The sequence below is a fragment of the Acomys russatus genome, chromosome 14, assembly GCF_903995435.1.
Source record: "Acomys russatus chromosome 14, mAcoRus1.1, whole genome shotgun sequence".
Lineage (NCBI taxonomy): Eukaryota > Metazoa > Chordata > Mammalia > Rodentia > Muridae > Acomys > Acomys russatus.
The window spans coordinates 16,197,001-16,213,944 of NC_067150.1; the positions used below are offsets into that span (position 1 = coordinate 16,197,001).

Sequence of the window (16,944 nt, forward strand, 5' to 3'; positions counted from 1 at the left end):
CGCAGGAAGAGCGTGGCTTCTAGGCCATCATGGGCTACACAGCTAGACTTTGTCTCAAAACACAACAACCAAACAAAACAACACTCCACAAACCACAAAACGAACAATGAAACAAGGGCTGGGGCGGCCCAGTGGTAGAGCACTTGTCTTTGCATGTGCAAGGCCTGGGCTCCATCCCCAGCACCTGGGGTGTGGGGGGAAAGCAAATGGGGTGCAGGTGGGGAGGATGGAGTCAAGAGTAATGGTGAAGATGAGGTGGTGGCGTGGGGTGAGTGCAGATGGCACAGCAGACACAAAGGTTGGCTAAGGCCCCAAAGTCAGGGGTCACTGCAGACAGAGGAAGGCATGGAGGATGGAGGGCAGATGAGGCCAAGAGTTAAACTGAAGGGCTGGACCACCAGGTGATTTGTGAAATAGGAGAAAGACAAGGAAGGAAGCTAAGACAATGAAGATGGTATGTGCCAAGTGCCCTGGACTATAACCCTGGCCTCCTGAGCCAGCCTTGCTCAGGGCTTCACAGGGTGCCTGTCTTCCTGGTGATGGAGTTGACAGCAGCCCCTGGTGCTGACTGTGCTGTAGCTCCCGTGGCCCAGCATCCGCAGGTTATTCAGTACGCCTAAGCCTGGCTACATACTAGGAAGACTCCTTCCTCCCTGGGACAGAACCCTGCTACCTCCTCATCACCTCCTCTTGGCTCTCCAAGCCCTTACTGACCCTTCAGAAAACTGAGGGCAACCTGATGAAAAATTACAGGGACTGGGTCTGGAGACATGGCTCAGTAGTTAAAGAGCGCCGGCTCCTCTTGCAGAGGACCTGGGTTCAACTCCCAGCACCCATGTGATGACTTACAACTGTCTATAACTCCAATTCCAGGGGATCTGATGCCTTCTTCTGACTTTCGAGGGTGCCAGGCAAGTGCAGCATAGACATACATGCATGTTAGACACCCATACACATAAAATAAATCTAGTATGTATATTTAAAGTCTGGGGGTGGGCTGGGCCTGGGTCTGAGCTGAAAGAGTGTGTGCCTAGCTTGCTCAAGGCCCTGGCTCCCATCCCCAGCCCAGTATGGACCAGCCACACAGGCTAAGCACATGTTTTATCCTTGAAGCCCATTTTTAGCATTTTCCTTTTAGGACAGGGTCTCCTGTTCTCTAGGCTGGCCTCAAACTCCCTATGTAGCCAAAGATGACTTCGAACTCCTGATCCTCCTGCCTCCGTCTCCTAAGGCTAGCTTTACAGGCACGTGCCACCATGCTTGCTTTATGTGGTGCTAGGGACGATCCCAGGGCTGTGTGCGTGCTAAGCCAGCGCTCTGCTTGCTGAGCCCCAGCTCCAGCCTGTTGAGCCTGCTCACATGTCTATTTCTGGGATGTGTGCTGCGGCTCAGGAAACCCCACTGAGAACCTAACCAATGCACATGCTTGGGACCACGCCATTGAGCACTTTACTGAGTCTGTCTTGTTTTGTTTTGCTGAGACAGGTCTGATGTAGCCCAGACTGCCTGGAAACTTCAGTGTAGCCCAAGATGACCTTGAGCTCTTGCCTCCGCTTCCCAAGCATCGGGATTACAGGCAGGCAGCTAAAATTCTGGTGTGCTATCAGTCTTCATCTTAAAAACTGAGAGGTTCAGAGAGGCAGCCAACCCTGGGGCACAGGACAAGGCCTGAGCCAAGGAGGACCAGAACTCAGGCCTACTGCAGACAAAGCCCCTCCCAGGTCCCTGGGAAAGGGCAAAGTTGGGGACATCCCTGTATGAAAACAGATGGGGAAGTACAGGGGTCCAGGGCTACTTCACCCTTCTAAGGGTGGGCTATGCCAAGAAGATGGTAAGAAGTCCCCTACAGGGAGGGGGCTGGAGAGATGGCTCAGAGGTTAGGAGTGCTGCCTGCTCTTCCAAAGGTCCTGAGTTCAATTCCCAGCAACTACATGGTGGCTCACAACCATCTATAATGTGATCTGATGCTCTCTTCTAGTGTGCAGGTGTACATGCAGAAAGAACACTGTATAATAAATAAATAAATCTTAAAAAAAAAAAAAAAAAAAAAAAAAAAAGAAGTCCCCTACAACAAAGATGAGTTAGGGGAAATGCAGTGAAGCTGGAAGTGAGTAATTTGCATATGATTTGTATCATTTACATACTACCCCAGAGGCTTCTGTCTCTGTCTGGCTTAGATATTTCTTTTTTGGTTTTTCAAGACAGGGTTTCTCTGTGTAGCCTTGGCTGTCCTGGACTCACTTTGTAGACCAGGCTGGCGTCGAACTCACAGTGATTTGCCTGCCTCTGCCTCCCGAGTGCTGGGATAAAGGTGTGTGCCACCACCGCCCGGCAGATCTTTGTTTTTTCTCAATGTTTTTGTTTGTTTGTTAAGACAGGATGCAGTCCTGGATGGCTTCCAACTCACCATGCAGACCAGGCTGGCCTTAAACTCAAGAGACCCGCCTGCCTCTGCCTCCCAAGCGCTAGGATCAAAGGCGTGAGCCTTGCTTCTTAACTGTAATTTTATTTCTTGGTGGTGCTGGGGATAGAACCCGGAACCTCAGGTCTGCTATGAAAGAACTCTGCCACTGAGCCACACCCCCACCCGAGCAGAGGCCCATGTGGCAGCACAAGGCTGGCCACAGATGCCTACGGCACAGACCTCCACAGCCTCAGCCCCAGTCATGTGGGGTCCTCGCTGTCCCTCAGGCATCCCCCTGGGTTAGTTCACTGCAGCCAAGAAGGTAAGAAGAACTCATGCAAGGGTGGAGATGCACGTGCAGAGGCAGGTAGGGAGAGCACCTGTCTGGGGTCAGCCCCACAGTATGGGGGCACCCGCCGCAACACGGCCTTGCTGCCTCCCGGAGCATAAGCAGAATTCACCCAGGAGTGCGAGCGATCGACGCCCTGAAGACACACAGAGAAGGGATGATGTCCTGGGCCAAGCACAGGGAAGGAGGTACAGTGACCAAGCGTGGACACTGCCCCAGACCACATATACGCCATGCACATACCTGGGAGATGTGCGGTGTGCCTGTGTGTATGTAACTGCCTAGAGTGCATTGTGTTCAAACCCATGTAGATATGCACGTGGAGAACATGTACATATATATTCATATATGCATGTGCATATGGGGCCTGTCCATACGTACTTGTGCATGTATGTGGGTGGGGTAAGTGCATGCATGTGTGTGCATGGGGTATATGTGTATGTGCAGTGTGTGCATACATCGATGTATGTGTGCTCATAGGCTACACATGTACATGCATCTGTGCACATATGTGCATGGGACATATGTACATACACCTTTGTATTGGTGTGTACACGCTGCATGTACATTATACTCTGCTGAGCCAGGCCAAGCCCCATCCCTCCATTCTCCAGGCAAAACACCCGACCAGCCCTGCAGCTGTGAGAGCCTCTTCTGGGACAGCCTTCTTCTGAGCAGCGCCTTGCCGTTTTCCTTCACCGAGCCTGCAGGTCTATGAGGCTGGAGGCTTCAGGTCCCCCTTGCCCTACCTTGCTGGCTAGAATGCGGGAGACCTCATCGTCCACAGAGCCGGGGACCACGGCCAGGTCAGGGTTACTGCTGCTGATGCTCTTAGAACGAGCCAGGTAGAGGCTTGTGGGGCGGCCGGAGCCACGGGCCAGTGTGGCAGCCTGTACAGTTGCTGGAGGGACCCCTGAGGGGAGAGAGAATTCATTAGCTCAACACCTGCCAGGGCGACCTCAGTCCCTTTCCAGACGGTAGCCCTGGGTGACACCACTGTTCTCCCAGTTTCCACGTTCTCACTGTAGAATGGAGTTGAACGTGGTTACTGCTTCATAGTAACTTGAGGCAGACAGAAGACACTGGAACAGAGCCTAGTGTGTGTGTTCATAGCTATTATTCATTATGTACAAATGGGGAAAAGCTAACACTCTTCTCCTCAGCGCTGGGGATGAAAGCAAGGTCTTGTGCAGGCTTGACCCTTCAGCCCAGGTCCCTCCCTCCTCCGCCTGCCTTTCTGCCTCTCCTTCTCATTCTTTCTGGGGTGGGGATGCAAATCCAGCGCCTCAGACATCTCTCTCTCTCTCTCTCTCTCTCTCTCTCTCTCTCTTTCTCTCTCTCTCTCTCTCTCTCTCTCACACACGCGCGCGCACACACACACACACACAACCTGCCAAGGCCAATCTTAGTGACTGTTCACTGTGTAGAATTTTCCAGGTTCACTATCATGTGTGGCTCTCGGTGCCCTCACAAGTTGAACACTATTATTACTCTTCTTTGACAGTGTTCTTCTCTTCACTCAGTGTGCTTTCCTCACCAATATTTCCTGTGGCCTAGTGTTCTTCAGTAATACTCACCAGCCGGCAGGCTGAGGTCACCGCCAGGGAGGCGAAAGGCATAGTGGACGTAGGCAGCCAGCAGTGGGCAGTGACCACGGGAATCTTGGACGGCTTCCAGATTTCGGTGCACAAGGCTGGCGACATGAGCCATGGCTTCAAAGGCCCCTCGCCCCAGGTTCACTGTCGGATAGGACAAAGGTCAACTTGCACAGCCCAAGGCCTCTCAGGTCCCCATTCACTTTCCAGAGGAGAGGAGGGAACATAGGTGCAAGGGCTCAAGTGTCCATTGGGATTGTAAAGTCCTCGGGGGTCACTTTTCATATGGGGAAACTAAGGCCAGAGAAATGATGAACTATATAAGAAAAAACTCAGGGTGCAGTGCTCAGGGGTCACTTTTCATATGGGGAAACTGAGGCCAGAGAAACTATGGACCATAGGAAGAGATTCAGAGTGCAGTACTCTGGGGTCACTTTTCTTATGGGGAAACTGAGGCCGGAGAAATGAACTATATAGGAAAAAATTCAGGGTGCAGTGCTCGGGGGTCACTTTTCTTATGGGGAAACTGAGGCCGGAGAAACGATGAGGTATAGGAAGAGACTCAGAGGTAGGAGAAGGAGACCACAGTGGCTCACCCATCTGGCCACAAATGATGGGTGGCCGCACAACCAGGCGGACAAGCTTGTCGAGAACATGGTGGGAAAAGGCCACGAGGGGCTCTGGGCTGGCAAGGCGCAGAGTAGCCAGGCTGGCTCGCAGTTCCTGCTCCATCGTGCCCTCGCTCACCACTGTCTCCTTGAGCCGGAATGGGAAGGTTCCTTCCTCTAAAACGTGTACCAGGGTGAAGAACTTATCCAAGTGGGGGTCCTAAGCCATGGGGAAGGCATGGAGTCAGCAGAGGGCTGGGGGCAGAATCGAGTCCCCTCCCTGAGTCAGCAGTCTGGGTCAGATAGACTAAAGTCACGTCCAGTGGCTGCAGGCCAGGCCTTTCCAGGCCAGCTGCAAGTAAGTCTTGCTCAATCCCAGGGTTAGCAGGAGGGGAACAGGCCAGGGAGCCTGGGGCCCATTCCACCCTGTACCTGGGGGTGCACAGACGACACGGCCGTGAGCTCCACACTGAACACACCCTTGTGGCCGTCCACCCAGCGCATGCCCGGCAGCGCCACCTGTGGGAGGGAGGGGCAGGGTGGGCACAGACTGACCCTCCCCCACGCATCAGGCCACCAGGCTAGGCTGTGGCCCTAGCCATTGCAACACCATGACCAGAGAATAGCCTAGCCTGAGGGAATAGTAGGGTACCCGTCTCTAAGTCCATTCCCAGTGGATGAAGGGAGAAACCCTGGGGTAGGCTGGAAACCCACGGAAAATGGAGATGCGTTCACAGAGTGAACAGCACCCAGAAAAAGCATCAGCATAAGAACAACATTTAAAGGGACTTGTTCATTAGCTGGTGGAAGGGTAAGAGGATGGTGGCAGCACTATAACGGGGCAGATGGAGGGGGCAAAAATGACAACAGGGGAGCTAAGTATGGTGGCATACACCTGTCATCCCAATACTTGGAAGACAGAGGCAAGGATCAGGAGTTCAGGGTTATCCTTGACTATACAGAATTCTAGGCTAGCCTGGGCTATGTGTGGCCTTGTCTTAAAAAAAAAAAAATGTAAAATCCCAGAGCTGGAAAGGTGTTCCAGTGGGTAAAAGTTAACTGCAAGTCTAAAGACCCAAGTCTAAGCCCTGGGACTTGCATAGGAGACACAGAACAGACTCAGGTGCCCATCAAGGCTACAAGGCACTCAGGGGCATTGAAGGGAGGCCAGCAGGAGGCTGCTGGGGACGACAGAGCAAGGAAGGCATCAGTGTTGGGGGCACAGGCACGTACATCAGGGGTCAGGACTGAATAGCTGGGTGGAGGCTGGTCCACAGACACGGGCAGGCAGAAGAGACCAGTCCTCAGGCGGCCATGTTGTAGCAAAGGGATCCACTGGGGAGAAGGAGAATGGATGAGGGTCAGGTGTGACTGGGGGACCTTAGGGGTCAAGGGAGGAAACTGTGGGGTAACAGGGACTCACAGTGAAGCCCACAGGCGTCTCCAGGGCTGTGCCTGGCCGGGGCTGGCAGCTGACATGGTAGAACGTAAAGAAGAGGTGATGGTTCTCAGTCACGCAGGCAGGAAGCCGTAGCTTAAACTCCTCGTAGAATTCAGGAGACCTGGTAAAACAGAGCCGGGGGTGGGGGCCAGCTAGGGAGTGGGGCTCTCATGGGATGACTACCCCTGCCTCGACTTACCTCATTTGCAGACTGAAACTTAAACCTCTGCTCTTCCTGCCCCATGCATACTCCCTCCACTTGGCCACCCTGGCCCCCTCAGAGTCTCCGGGGGTTCAGCCCATGTCTCCAACACCCAGCCCGGCATACTTGTTATGATAGACCACTGGTGTGAAGGCTTCTCGAGTGAATTCGCTGCAGCTCGATTTCCCAAAGATGACCTGTGGGAGTGGGGCTGTGAGGGACCCACTGGGGACAACCTGTGTCTACTCCATCCCCCTCCCTCCAGGGCAGGGTCACTGCACTGACCGGCAAGGCCTGGCTCTGGTCTTCACCTGCCATGTACTGGATCCGCACTGCCAGGTTGCGCACAGAGCCCTGGCGACTGCTGAAATTGAGGCTGTGTGGGTACACGAAGAGCAGGTTCCTGGAAAAGGAGGTTTTTGGAGAGGTAGAGAGCCTTTAGAGGGCTGGGGACAGTTATGAGAGAGAGGGTCGTGAAGCACGGTAGGCTGTGACCCCAGGTCTCACAAAGGGACAAGGGTAGGCACAAGGCCAGGCATTAGAATTAACTCTAATTCAAGGTTCTCCTGGTCTACAGAGCAAGTCCTAGGCCAGCCAGAGCTACATAAGGAGACCTTGTCTCAGAAAAAAATAAAAACCAAACAATAACAAAAAAACATTCGAGAGGGAAGGTCTCACATAGCCCAGGGCAGATTTGACTTCCTGTGTCCACCTCCAAAGTGCTGGGGTGACAGGCATGTGCCCACTATTCTTGGCACATCAGGCATTGGGGATAGCCCCCAGGCCTGAGGTCTACAAAGGTGGCCCAGTGCTGGAGATGTGCCTGGGTGGTTAAGAGCACTCACTGCTCTTTGAGAGGATCCGAGTTCAGTTCCCAGCACCCTCATCAGACAGCTACAGGGGGACCTGGCCTCTTTGGACACCTGTGCCTCCAAATACATATAATTAACAGAACAAGAGTAACCGTTTTAAAACGTGGCCCCAGTAGCCAGGTGGCATGATGGGCCTCCCCACCCCACTACCACCTTGTTGGCCCATAGAAGTTATGTACAGGGTCTGTCTCTCAGGGACAGACAGACTCAGAACCTGGGGTGGGAGTCTTGGTCCCACCTCCTTTCCCCAACTGCAACTGCACAAACCCTAGCCCCATAGGCCTCTGTTGCTTTAGCTATATGAGGGCATCTGGCCTGCTCGCTCAGCCTTTGTAATGCAGGACCAACGACCAATAACCTCAATGCCAGTCACCACACAGCACACCTATGCGGTACCCTCCCTCTGGGTGTCAAGCTCTATTTCAAACACTCAACGTGAGTGACTATCTCCATGGCCATTTTCTGGGGGTGCTAGGGGTGGAATGCTGAGCCTGGCACATGCCCGGCAAGGCTTCCACCTCTGAGCTTTACCTCAGCCCTTGTTTTCTTGAAAAACGTGACGCTCTAGTTCTGTAGCCTTGAACTCAGGTTTCTCCTACCTTAGCCTCCAGAGCACTGGGATAGACGTGACCCACCACACCTGACTGACTTACTAACTTTCCATTTGCAAACAAAGCCATGGCTGTGCTTTTGGAGTGCTCAACAAATGCTCATCACTACACGTGGGGCTCCTAGGTAGGGGGAAAAAAATGAGGAGCAGTAATTGACCTGAGTCTTCTCGTAAGTTAAATCCAAGTTAGCACGAACCATAGACTGGGCCAGGAGTCAGGCTCCAGGACCTCGGGAAGAGGCTGTCATGTTGTCCCCCCCCCCCCCACCTCCCTCACTATCAGCCACACCCAGTGACGCAAGCGTTAGCAGCTTGCAGGAGGGAGACAAGGAGAGCAGATGGCACACAGTGCCTGGAGTCCGTGAAAATGGCAGCCACAAGACTCCAGCCTTCTCCAGTGGCCCCTCTGGGTGGCCCAACAGCACTGGCCCCACTGCATCGGGTGTGTGGAGAGCCATGGCTCACGGAGGCCGTGTCTGTGCTTCAATGAAAAAATTGAGGCTCAAGGCAGTGCTGTAGTCATAAAGACCCTGGTGCTGAGATCTCAGGCCTGAGCTCCCCTCCCCCCGCCCAGCACCCTACCCAGCTGGCCCTGAGTTCGAGTAGCGTGATATCAGCGTGGCCTGCTTAGCCATCAGCCTGATGCAATGGCTGTGCCCCTGCCAGGCACTTGTGCAACAGTTGCTGGCTAACCATTGACCAGGGTGGGGGGGTTAATGGCAGCCCGTGGAAATAAAAGGTGGCCACAGTGGCACAGGAACCACACCCCCAAGACCATCAGCCATGGCTGTGTTCGCTCTCTGCCTCCTGTGTGCCTTAGCAACAGTGGTGGAACCTGCCCCGGTGGCCTCTCTGGGTGGTCCAGAGCCGGCTCAATATGAAGAGCTGACCTTGCTCTTTCACGGGACCCTGCAGCTAGGCCAGACTCTCAACAGTGTGTATAGGGCCACAGAGGCTCGCCTGGCAGAAGCTGGGCGCAACCTGCACCTCTTTGACAGAGCACTGGAACTTCTGGGAACAGAAGTCAGTCAGGGCCGGGATGCGACACAGCAGCTTCGCACCAGCTTGTCGGAGATTCAGGTGGGCACTGGAGCTGGGGTGTTGCTGGGTGAACATATGTCTAGGATAGGGTGTCCCACTGTGCTGGTGACAAAGTGCTGGGTGAACAGAGCTGATTTGTGACCTCGCTGATTCCATGCCATTGGCTGAGCAGGTGGAAGAGGACGCTTTACAACTTCGTGCAGAAGCCACAGCCAGGTCGCTGAGGGAAGTGGCCCAGGCCCAGCAGGCTCTGCGGGACACAGTACGGAGACTACAAGTCCAACTGAGAGGCGCCTGGCTCGGCCAAGCCCACCAAGAATTTGAGACCTTAAAGGTAAGGGGCCCCCAGGTCTGAGAGGGAACAGGCCCGCTCCCCAGCCAGAAGCCACCACTGAACCCTGAGCCAGAGGACCCTCGCAGGTGTATGTGGGCTTCCAGCCGCCCCAACCTCTGGGTCTGTTTTCCCATTCGCAAACAAGGACAAGAACTAGGCATGGCGGTGCTCGCCTGTGATCCCACAACTCCAGAGGCAGGGGCAGGAGGAGCAGAAGTTTAAAGCCAGCCTTGGCTACACAGTCAGAGGCCAGCCTGGGCTACATGGTATACCCTGTCACAAGAGAAAGATAACTGGGTGTGGTGGCATACACCTGCAGCCCCAGCACTTGAGAATAAAGGCCAGAGAACTAGGTATCCCAAGGTGATCTCTGGCTTAAGTGTGGGTTCCATAAGAATTAGGTGTCCAAGGTGATCTCTGGCTTAAGTGTGGGTTCCATAAGAACCTATCCCAAAATGAATGGATGAATGAAATCCCCGATATGGGATCGACAAGGTGGCTCAGCAGGTAAAGGCGCTTGCTGCCAAGCCTGACAGCCTGAGTTCTATCCCCAGGGCCCACATGGTGGAGGCAAAGAACTCATTCCCAAAAGCTGTCCTCTGACTTCCACATTTGCACTACGGCTTGTGCACACACTCGAGAAAATAAATTCTAAAATAAAATAAGAGCAGCAACAGTCATTTCAAAGCAAAGCAAGAGCCTCAAAATGCAGGAGGAATGGATACAGTCAGTGCTCAATAAATGCATGCATGGGGAATGGACACAGTCAGTGCTCAATAACTGCTTGTTATTATGGTATCTGGTGGCATGTGTTGAGAACCCAATCAATACTGTTTGATGTGCATTTACAAACGATACAAAGCAAGTCCTATCTTAGATACACCTTACAAGTGGGGAAACTGAGGCCAGAGGGTCTTGGACATTTGCTTGGGTCACATGGATTTTAACAGAGAAACTTGCAGTGGTCAGGAGACAGGAGGTGACCCAGAGCCCTCAGCTAAGGTCTATATGCTACCTTACAGGATCGGGCCGACAAGCAGAGCCACCTCTTATGGGCTCTCACGGGTCATGTGCAGAGGCAACGGCGGGAGATGGCAGAGCAGCAACAGTGGCTGCGACAGATCCAGGAGAGGTGAGTCTGGTGGAGGACCTACATCTGAGGTGCCAGGAGGGGTGTTGCCTACATCCAGTCAAGGGCATCTCTACCCGACACTGGCCTTGACTGAGCTCTCTCCCTCCCTAGACTCCACACAGCAGCTCTCCCAGCCTGAGGCTACCTGGATGCCACTGAGGACCAGTCATGTTGCAAGGAACACTGAACGCGCTCCATGAAGCCCATGGGCAGAGTCGACAGAGCTGGCTGCCCATCGGCTGGGCTTGGACAGTGCACCGCCCTTCCTGACAGAGCAGAGACAGAAGCAAGAAGGCGGGATGGAAGGCAGAAGACAGAGTCCCACGGAGGAGGGCTGGAGAAGACCATGAGCTCCCTTATGCCCACACCCCACAATAAAACAGAATAGAAGCAATCTATGGAGTGTCCATGCTGTGTCTGTAAGAATAGGGCCCCTCTTAGGCAGGGGGCTTCGTCTACACAGCACTTGGCCCCCATACAAAGCCCTGGGTTCCAACTGCAGAGCCACAACCACCAGGTGCGGTGGTGCACACTTGCCATCTCAGCACTGGCAAGGTAGAGGCAGGAGGATCAGGAATTCACGGAGGCAGAGACAGTGGATCCCTAGCCAGCCTCGGCAGTGGCAGGCCAGGAGAGACCCTTTCTGAGAATAAAAAGGTTGGGAGCTGGAGAGAAGGCTCTGGTTAAAAGCACATACGGCTCTTGCAGAAGACCCAGAGTCGATTCCTATCACTAATGTCAGGTGGCTCACAACCACCTGCAACTCCAACTCCTGGGGATCCACAGTCTCTGGTCTCCTCAGCACCTCACACAGGTGCATGTACCCACAGACAGGTGCATGTTCCTACACACAGATGCATGTACCCCCACACAGGTGCATGTATTCACACACATACAATTAAAAATAATAAAGCCAGGAATGGTAGTGTACACATTTAATCCCAGAACTTGGGAGGCAGAGCTAATGAGTCTGAGACCAACCTGGTTTACATAGTAAGTTTCAGGCCAGCCAGAGCTACATGGTGAGACCCTGCCTCAACAAATAATAGCAGTAACGCTAAATGTTAAAGAGAGAGAGAGAGAGAGAGAGAGAGAGAGAGAGAGAGAGAGAGAGAGAGAGAGAGAGAGAGAGAGAAAGAGAGAGCGCCAGGCATGGTGGCCCACACCTTTAATCCTAACACTCGGGAAGCAGAGGCAGGTGGATTGTTGTGAGTTCGAAGCCAGCTTGGTCTACAAAGCAAGTCCAGGACAGCCAAGGCTACACAGAGAAACCCTCTCTTGGGGGTGGGGTGGGGGGTGGGAATATGAGGTTGGAGAGATGGCTCAGTGGTTAAGAGCACAGTCTGCTCTTCCAAAGGACCCACATTCAATTCCCAGCACCCAAATACATGGCAGCTCACAACTGTCTACAACTCCTGTTCCAAGGGATCTTATATCCTCACACCAATGCACATAAAAAAAATAATTATTTTTAAAAGTGGGGATCCTGAGGTAATTCAGAGGGTAAAGGTGTCACCACAAGCTTGGCAACATGAGTTGCACTCTCAAAATCCACAGAGTTGACAAGACCTGCTTCTGCAAGCTATCCTCTGACCTCCCCCACTGCGCTGTGGGCTGCACCTCATCCCCAAAATAAAATAAATATAATAAAAAGGCTTTTAAAGCCAGGTGGACAGTGCCTGAGAGCAGTGCCCAAAGCTCTCTGACCTCCATTCACATGCAGGTGTGCACACTTGAGCACCTCCCCACACAAGAATACACGCGCATAAACATGCACACACATGAAGAACGGAGCGTAGACTACCTGTAGCAGGTATGGGGGGCGTAGACCTCACGGGCAGGAAACTCCAGGATCTCCTTGGTGGGCCGCCCCCTGGGGTCTGGGTAGGGCTTGACATGAAGTAACTCGGGGGACAGGCAGAAGTGGAGGTTCTCGGGTGCCGGGGAGATGTCAATCTTGAGCTGGGCTGGAGAGAAGGGGCTTGGTTTTTACCTGCCTCAGCCTCCTAGCTGGGGCACTTCTGCTGGGGCTCTGCCTGTCCCGATGTCCCCTGTAACCTAGCTGGGGCAATTCTGCTGGGCTCTGCCTGTCCCGATGTCCCTGTTCCCCCCACTGTCTACCTATGCCCTGGGGTTGGATGCCCAGCACCCATTATCCTCAGCATGGTCCTAAGTGACTATGTGAGCAACGGCTCTACTTTATCGGATGTGCCACACACCAGTCACAGGTCGCAAACGCCTCAGCAGGGATGATGGTCTCCGCATGTCCGCCAGAAACTTGAAAAGGTCCTCATCACTGAGCCGTTCTGCTTCCTGCCAGATACAGGGTCCCCAAAGCAAGGGGCTGAAAGTCCCTAAGATGGATGGGCCCCCAGGGGAAAATCATCTCTGTGTTCCCTTCCTCCCAGGCCCCTTGTCCTATACCAAGGGCACCTGTTTAAAAAAGTTAGTGACAGTTAACGTGGCCGGACGGAAGCCGGAGAAGCTGCAGACATCATCCCCACTACAGCCTCGATCCTGAGGGCCCCGACGACGGCGTTCCGCCCAAGTAGGCCTGCGCTCTAGGAGACAAGGCAGGGTGGCAGAAAGGGACCCGAATTAGAGAGGGTAACGGTGCAGATGGAGGGAAACGGGTGTAATGCCGCGGAGAGCCAGCAAGCGGCGCGCGTCCTCACCGCCCTCGGAGTCGGAATCCCGGTCCTGTGGCCCGACGCTGCTCACGATGTTGGCCAGGTGCACAGCCGTCCAGGCGAAGGGCATGCGGTAGCGGCCCAGCCTGGTGCAGAACTGCTCGGCAGCCAGGCGCAGCCTCTCCAGCTTCTCTTTATTCTGTGGGGAGACGCACCCGCCTCCCAGCTCAGCGTCCCTCCCCAGAGCCACACCCTCAGGACCCGCCCAGCTAGTGGTCCAGCTCACCCACCTACCTTCACCGTGTCTGCCTCCTTCATCACCATGTAGGGCTCGCAGCACTCGCTGATGTCCCCCTGCTGAAGCACCTTTTCCAGCTGCAGGGCAGAAGGGCCCAGCGAGGGGGTCCTTAGTCCCCTTTCAGTCTCTTGGACCCTCCTCGACCCACACACACTTCGCTCAAGACCAAGCATGAACCTAGGACTCGCCCCCTCTTCGCCCCCGGGGCGCCCCCCCCCCCCCCCCCCCCCCCCCCCCCCCCCCCCCCCCCCCCGCTGCATCCGAGCAAACCTCTACCACTACCCAGTCTCTAGGCCATCCTGACAGATTGATTGCTAGCATTCTGCCAGCAATCCCATCGTCTGAACCCCTTCGCTACAGCCCACCTTAAGCTATTGGTCCTTTCTCATTTCTTTCTTTCTCTCCATCTCTCGTTTTTATTATTTTTTGGGGGGGGGGTTCGAGTCTTGGACTTGCCATGTAGACCAGGCTGGCCTCCAACTCATAAAGCTCCGCCTGCCTCTGCCTTCCTAGTGCTGGGATTAAAGGTATGTGCCACCACGCCCAGCTTCTCTCTTGTTTTTTGAGATAGGATCTCACTATGTACCCCCCGCTGTGCTGGAAGTCTCTACGTAGACCAGACTGGCTTCAAACTCAGAGATCCACCTGCCTGTGCCTTCTCAGTGTTGGGACTAGAGGTCCGGCTCTTTTCTCTAACAGATTTTATTTTTATTTTTATTTATGCATATATGTGTGTAGGTGTAAGTACAGTGCCAGTGGTGGCCAGAAGAGGGCACTGGATCCACCAGCGTGGGTGCTTGCTTGGGCATGAACAGTGGGTGCTCCAACTACTAAGGCATCTCTCCAGTTCCTCCCTCTCCGCTTCTTGTTTTGAGACAGGGTCACGCTGTGTAGACCAGGCTGGCCTCTGCCTCTCCAGTGACACCACTGCCTGGCCTCTCTTCCTTTCTATATGGAAACCAGGGCCTTTCAAACGCGGGGTGAGCGCACCAGGCCCTCGCTGGAGGATTCCAGGAAGATGCTCTGGCACTGAGCCAAGCCCCTTTCCATTTTTACTTTAAAATTCAGTCTGGTGGGCTGGACGCAGACTTGTAATACCCTTGTGTTCTGGTTGGATTTTTGCCAGTCTGATGCCAGCCAGGGTTATCTAGAAAGAGGGAACTTCCCTTAGACTGGTCTGTAAGCTGCTCTGTGAGGCAGTTTTTTTGACTAGTGATTGATATGGGAGACTTCTCTGTGGATGGTGTCACCCTGGGTGCATGGTCCTGGGCTGTCTAAGAAAGCAAGCTGGGGGCTGGAGAGATGGCCAAGCGCTTAGGAGCACTGGAGGCTCTTCCAGAGGACCCAGGATTCAATTCCCAGCACCCACAACGCTCTGTAACTCCTGTTCCAGAGGATTCAACATCCTCACTCAAACATACATGTAGTCAAAAGACCAGTGCATACAAAGCAATTAATTCATTTAAAAGAAGCCTGGCACATCATGAAGAACAAGTCAGTAAGCAGCACTCCTCCATGGCCGGCATCGACTTCAGTTTTTGATTCCATCTTGCCTCAAGTTCCTGCGCTGACTTCCCTTCACAATGGGGTATGAGCTGAGAGGTGTAAGCTGAAATAAGTTATTTTCTCCCCGAGTTGCTGTTGGCTATGGTGTTTGTCACAGCAGTAGAAGCCTGCTTCAGCCTCCCTGAGCTGGGCTTATAGATACACTGCACATGGTATGCTTGCCAGTCCACACTGAAGTCATGACCATGAACCTTAGGGCTGGAACTCCAGTCCTGAACATCTCAGGAGTTGGAAGACCCTACGGAAGGTTCTTCCCTGTTCTGATGACCATTGTTGCTGGGAGAGGTGGCCCACGCCTTTAATCTCAGCACTTGGGAGTCCTGTGAGTTCAATCTCTGTAGTCAAGGCCAGCCTGGACTACAAAGCAAGTCCAGGACAGTCAGGGCTCTGTTACACAGAGAAACCCTGTCTGGAAAAACCAAAAGAAAAAGAAAAAAAAGAAAGAAAGAAAGAAAAAGAAAAACGATGACCATTGCAACCCTCAGCGTGAAGAGCTGGCCCCTCAGCAGGCAAGCCTGTAAGTACTTTAGTTGTTTCACTGTGAAAGCTAACTGACATAACCAAGACGGAAGAAATCCCAGAATACACTGACTCACCTTTCCTGCCCCATCTCAGAGGGAGACTCAATTGTCCTGTTTGCTTTATGACAAGGTTTCTATGAGCAGCCTAAGTTGCCTCAGCCTCACAGCTCCCCTGCCTCAGCCTCACAGCTCCCCTGCCTCAGCCTCACAGCTCCCCTGCCTCAGCCTCACAGCTCCCCTGCTCAGCCTCACAGACCCCCTGCCTCAGCCTCACAGACGCCCTGCCTCAGCCTCACAGTGCCCCTGCCTCAGCCTCACAGACGCCCTGCCTCAGCCTCACAGTGCCCCTGCCTCAGCCTCACAGACGCCCTGCCTCAGCCTCACAGACCCCCTGCCTCAGCCTCACAGTGCCCCTGCCTCAGCCTCACAGACGCCCTGCCTCAGCCTCACAGTGCCCCTGCCTCAGCCTCACAGTGCCCCTGCCTCAGCCTCACAGCTCCCCTGCCTCAGCCTCACAGTGCCCCTGCCTCAGCCTCACAGTGCCCCTGCCTCAGCCTCACAGACCCCCTGCCTCAGCCTCACAGTGCCCCTGCCTCAGCCTCACAGTGCTAGATCCCACTGAGCCTCAGCTCTGATCATCATAGTAAGCCATCCCCTTGCAGGGCCCCAGTCAGCACCTTGACAACCAGGAAGATGTCAGGAGAGGGGTAGGTCACGGAGAAGATGGCAGAGCGTGCCAAGGTGGAGATGGCCGGGTGGGTGCCATGGGCCCGGAGCAGCCCCTTCACAGAGTCCGAGTTTAGGTCAAAGTAGAAGTTTTCTGAAATCTGGAGATGCGGGAGGCAGAGAGCTGGGAGACACCGTTCCAAAGCTTGTGGCCCCCGCGCCCCCCCCCCCCGCCTCATCCCCAACCAAGGAGGCACAGGAAGGGAGAAGGAAGGAGAGAGGAGGGAGGGAGGAGGCAGGGCACCTACCTTCTTTTTCTCCCGTACATCATATAGGGCCAAGGTGCCAAAGATGGGCTCAATTTCTATCTCAAACCTGTGGGTAAATGGGGACCTCTCTGTGACAGCTATCATCCAAGCAATCTGTGCCCTCTTCTTTTTTTTTTTTCCTTTTGGGACAGAGTCTGATTTAGCCCAGGCTGGCTCCAACTCCCTATGTACCCAGGAACGACCTGCGATCCCCAATTCTCCTGCCTCTGTTCCTCAAGTGCTGGATCACACCTTGTCTCCAGGTGCTGGGGATGAACCAGCGCTTGGTGCACGCATTCTCCCCAGAGCTCCCCACCGCCGTGGGTGTCATGAGGCCCTCCCACTATTTTAGGCAGCCTGCGCCTAT

The 16,944-nt window shown here is 54.1% G+C and overlaps 2 protein-coding genes across 4 annotated transcripts in view; one reads left to right on the forward strand and one right to left on the reverse strand.

Annotated features, from left to right (window-relative positions):
• The window catches only part of Dock6 (dedicator of cytokinesis 6), a 56,045-nt gene that overhangs the window by 26,386 nt on the left and 12,715 nt on the right, over nt 1-16,944 (reverse strand). For 2 of the 3 annotated variants that reach the window (XM_051156046.1, XM_051156045.1), the window contains exons 8-23: nt 16,578-16,644; nt 16,281-16,430; nt 13,513-13,593; nt 13,264-13,417; nt 13,022-13,149; nt 12,808-12,901; nt 12,393-12,555; nt 6,885-7,002; nt 6,726-6,796; nt 6,380-6,518; nt 6,190-6,291; nt 5,389-5,475; nt 4,945-5,176; nt 4,331-4,492; nt 3,503-3,666; nt 2,785-2,889 (exon numbers count right to left, since the gene is read on the reverse strand). In XM_051156046.1, coding sequence (XP_051012003.1) covers nt 2,785-2,889; nt 3,503-3,666; nt 4,331-4,492; nt 4,945-5,176; nt 5,389-5,475; nt 6,190-6,291; nt 6,380-6,518; nt 6,726-6,796; nt 6,885-7,002; nt 12,393-12,555; nt 12,808-12,901; nt 13,022-13,149; nt 13,264-13,417; nt 13,513-13,593; nt 16,281-16,430; nt 16,578-16,644 — 2,017 coding nt within the window. The remainder of the gene's footprint in view (nt 1-2,784; nt 2,890-3,502; nt 3,667-4,330; nt 4,493-4,944; nt 5,177-5,388; nt 5,476-6,189; nt 6,292-6,379; nt 6,519-6,725; nt 6,797-6,884; nt 7,003-12,392; nt 12,556-12,807; nt 12,902-13,021; nt 13,150-13,263; nt 13,418-13,512; nt 13,594-16,280; nt 16,431-16,577; nt 16,645-16,944) is intronic. The other variant, XM_051156047.1, reaches the window with a different exon arrangement.
• Nucleotides 8,830-10,982, forward strand: Angptl8 (angiopoietin like 8). The gene is made up of 4 exons (XM_051156044.1): nt 8,830-9,161; nt 9,295-9,456; nt 10,479-10,588; nt 10,700-10,982. The coding sequence occupies exons 1-4, from the start codon at nt 8,865-8,867 to the stop codon at nt 10,725-10,727; spliced, it is 597 nt and encodes a 198-aa protein (XP_051012001.1). The 5' UTR covers nt 8,830-8,864; the 3' UTR covers nt 10,728-10,982.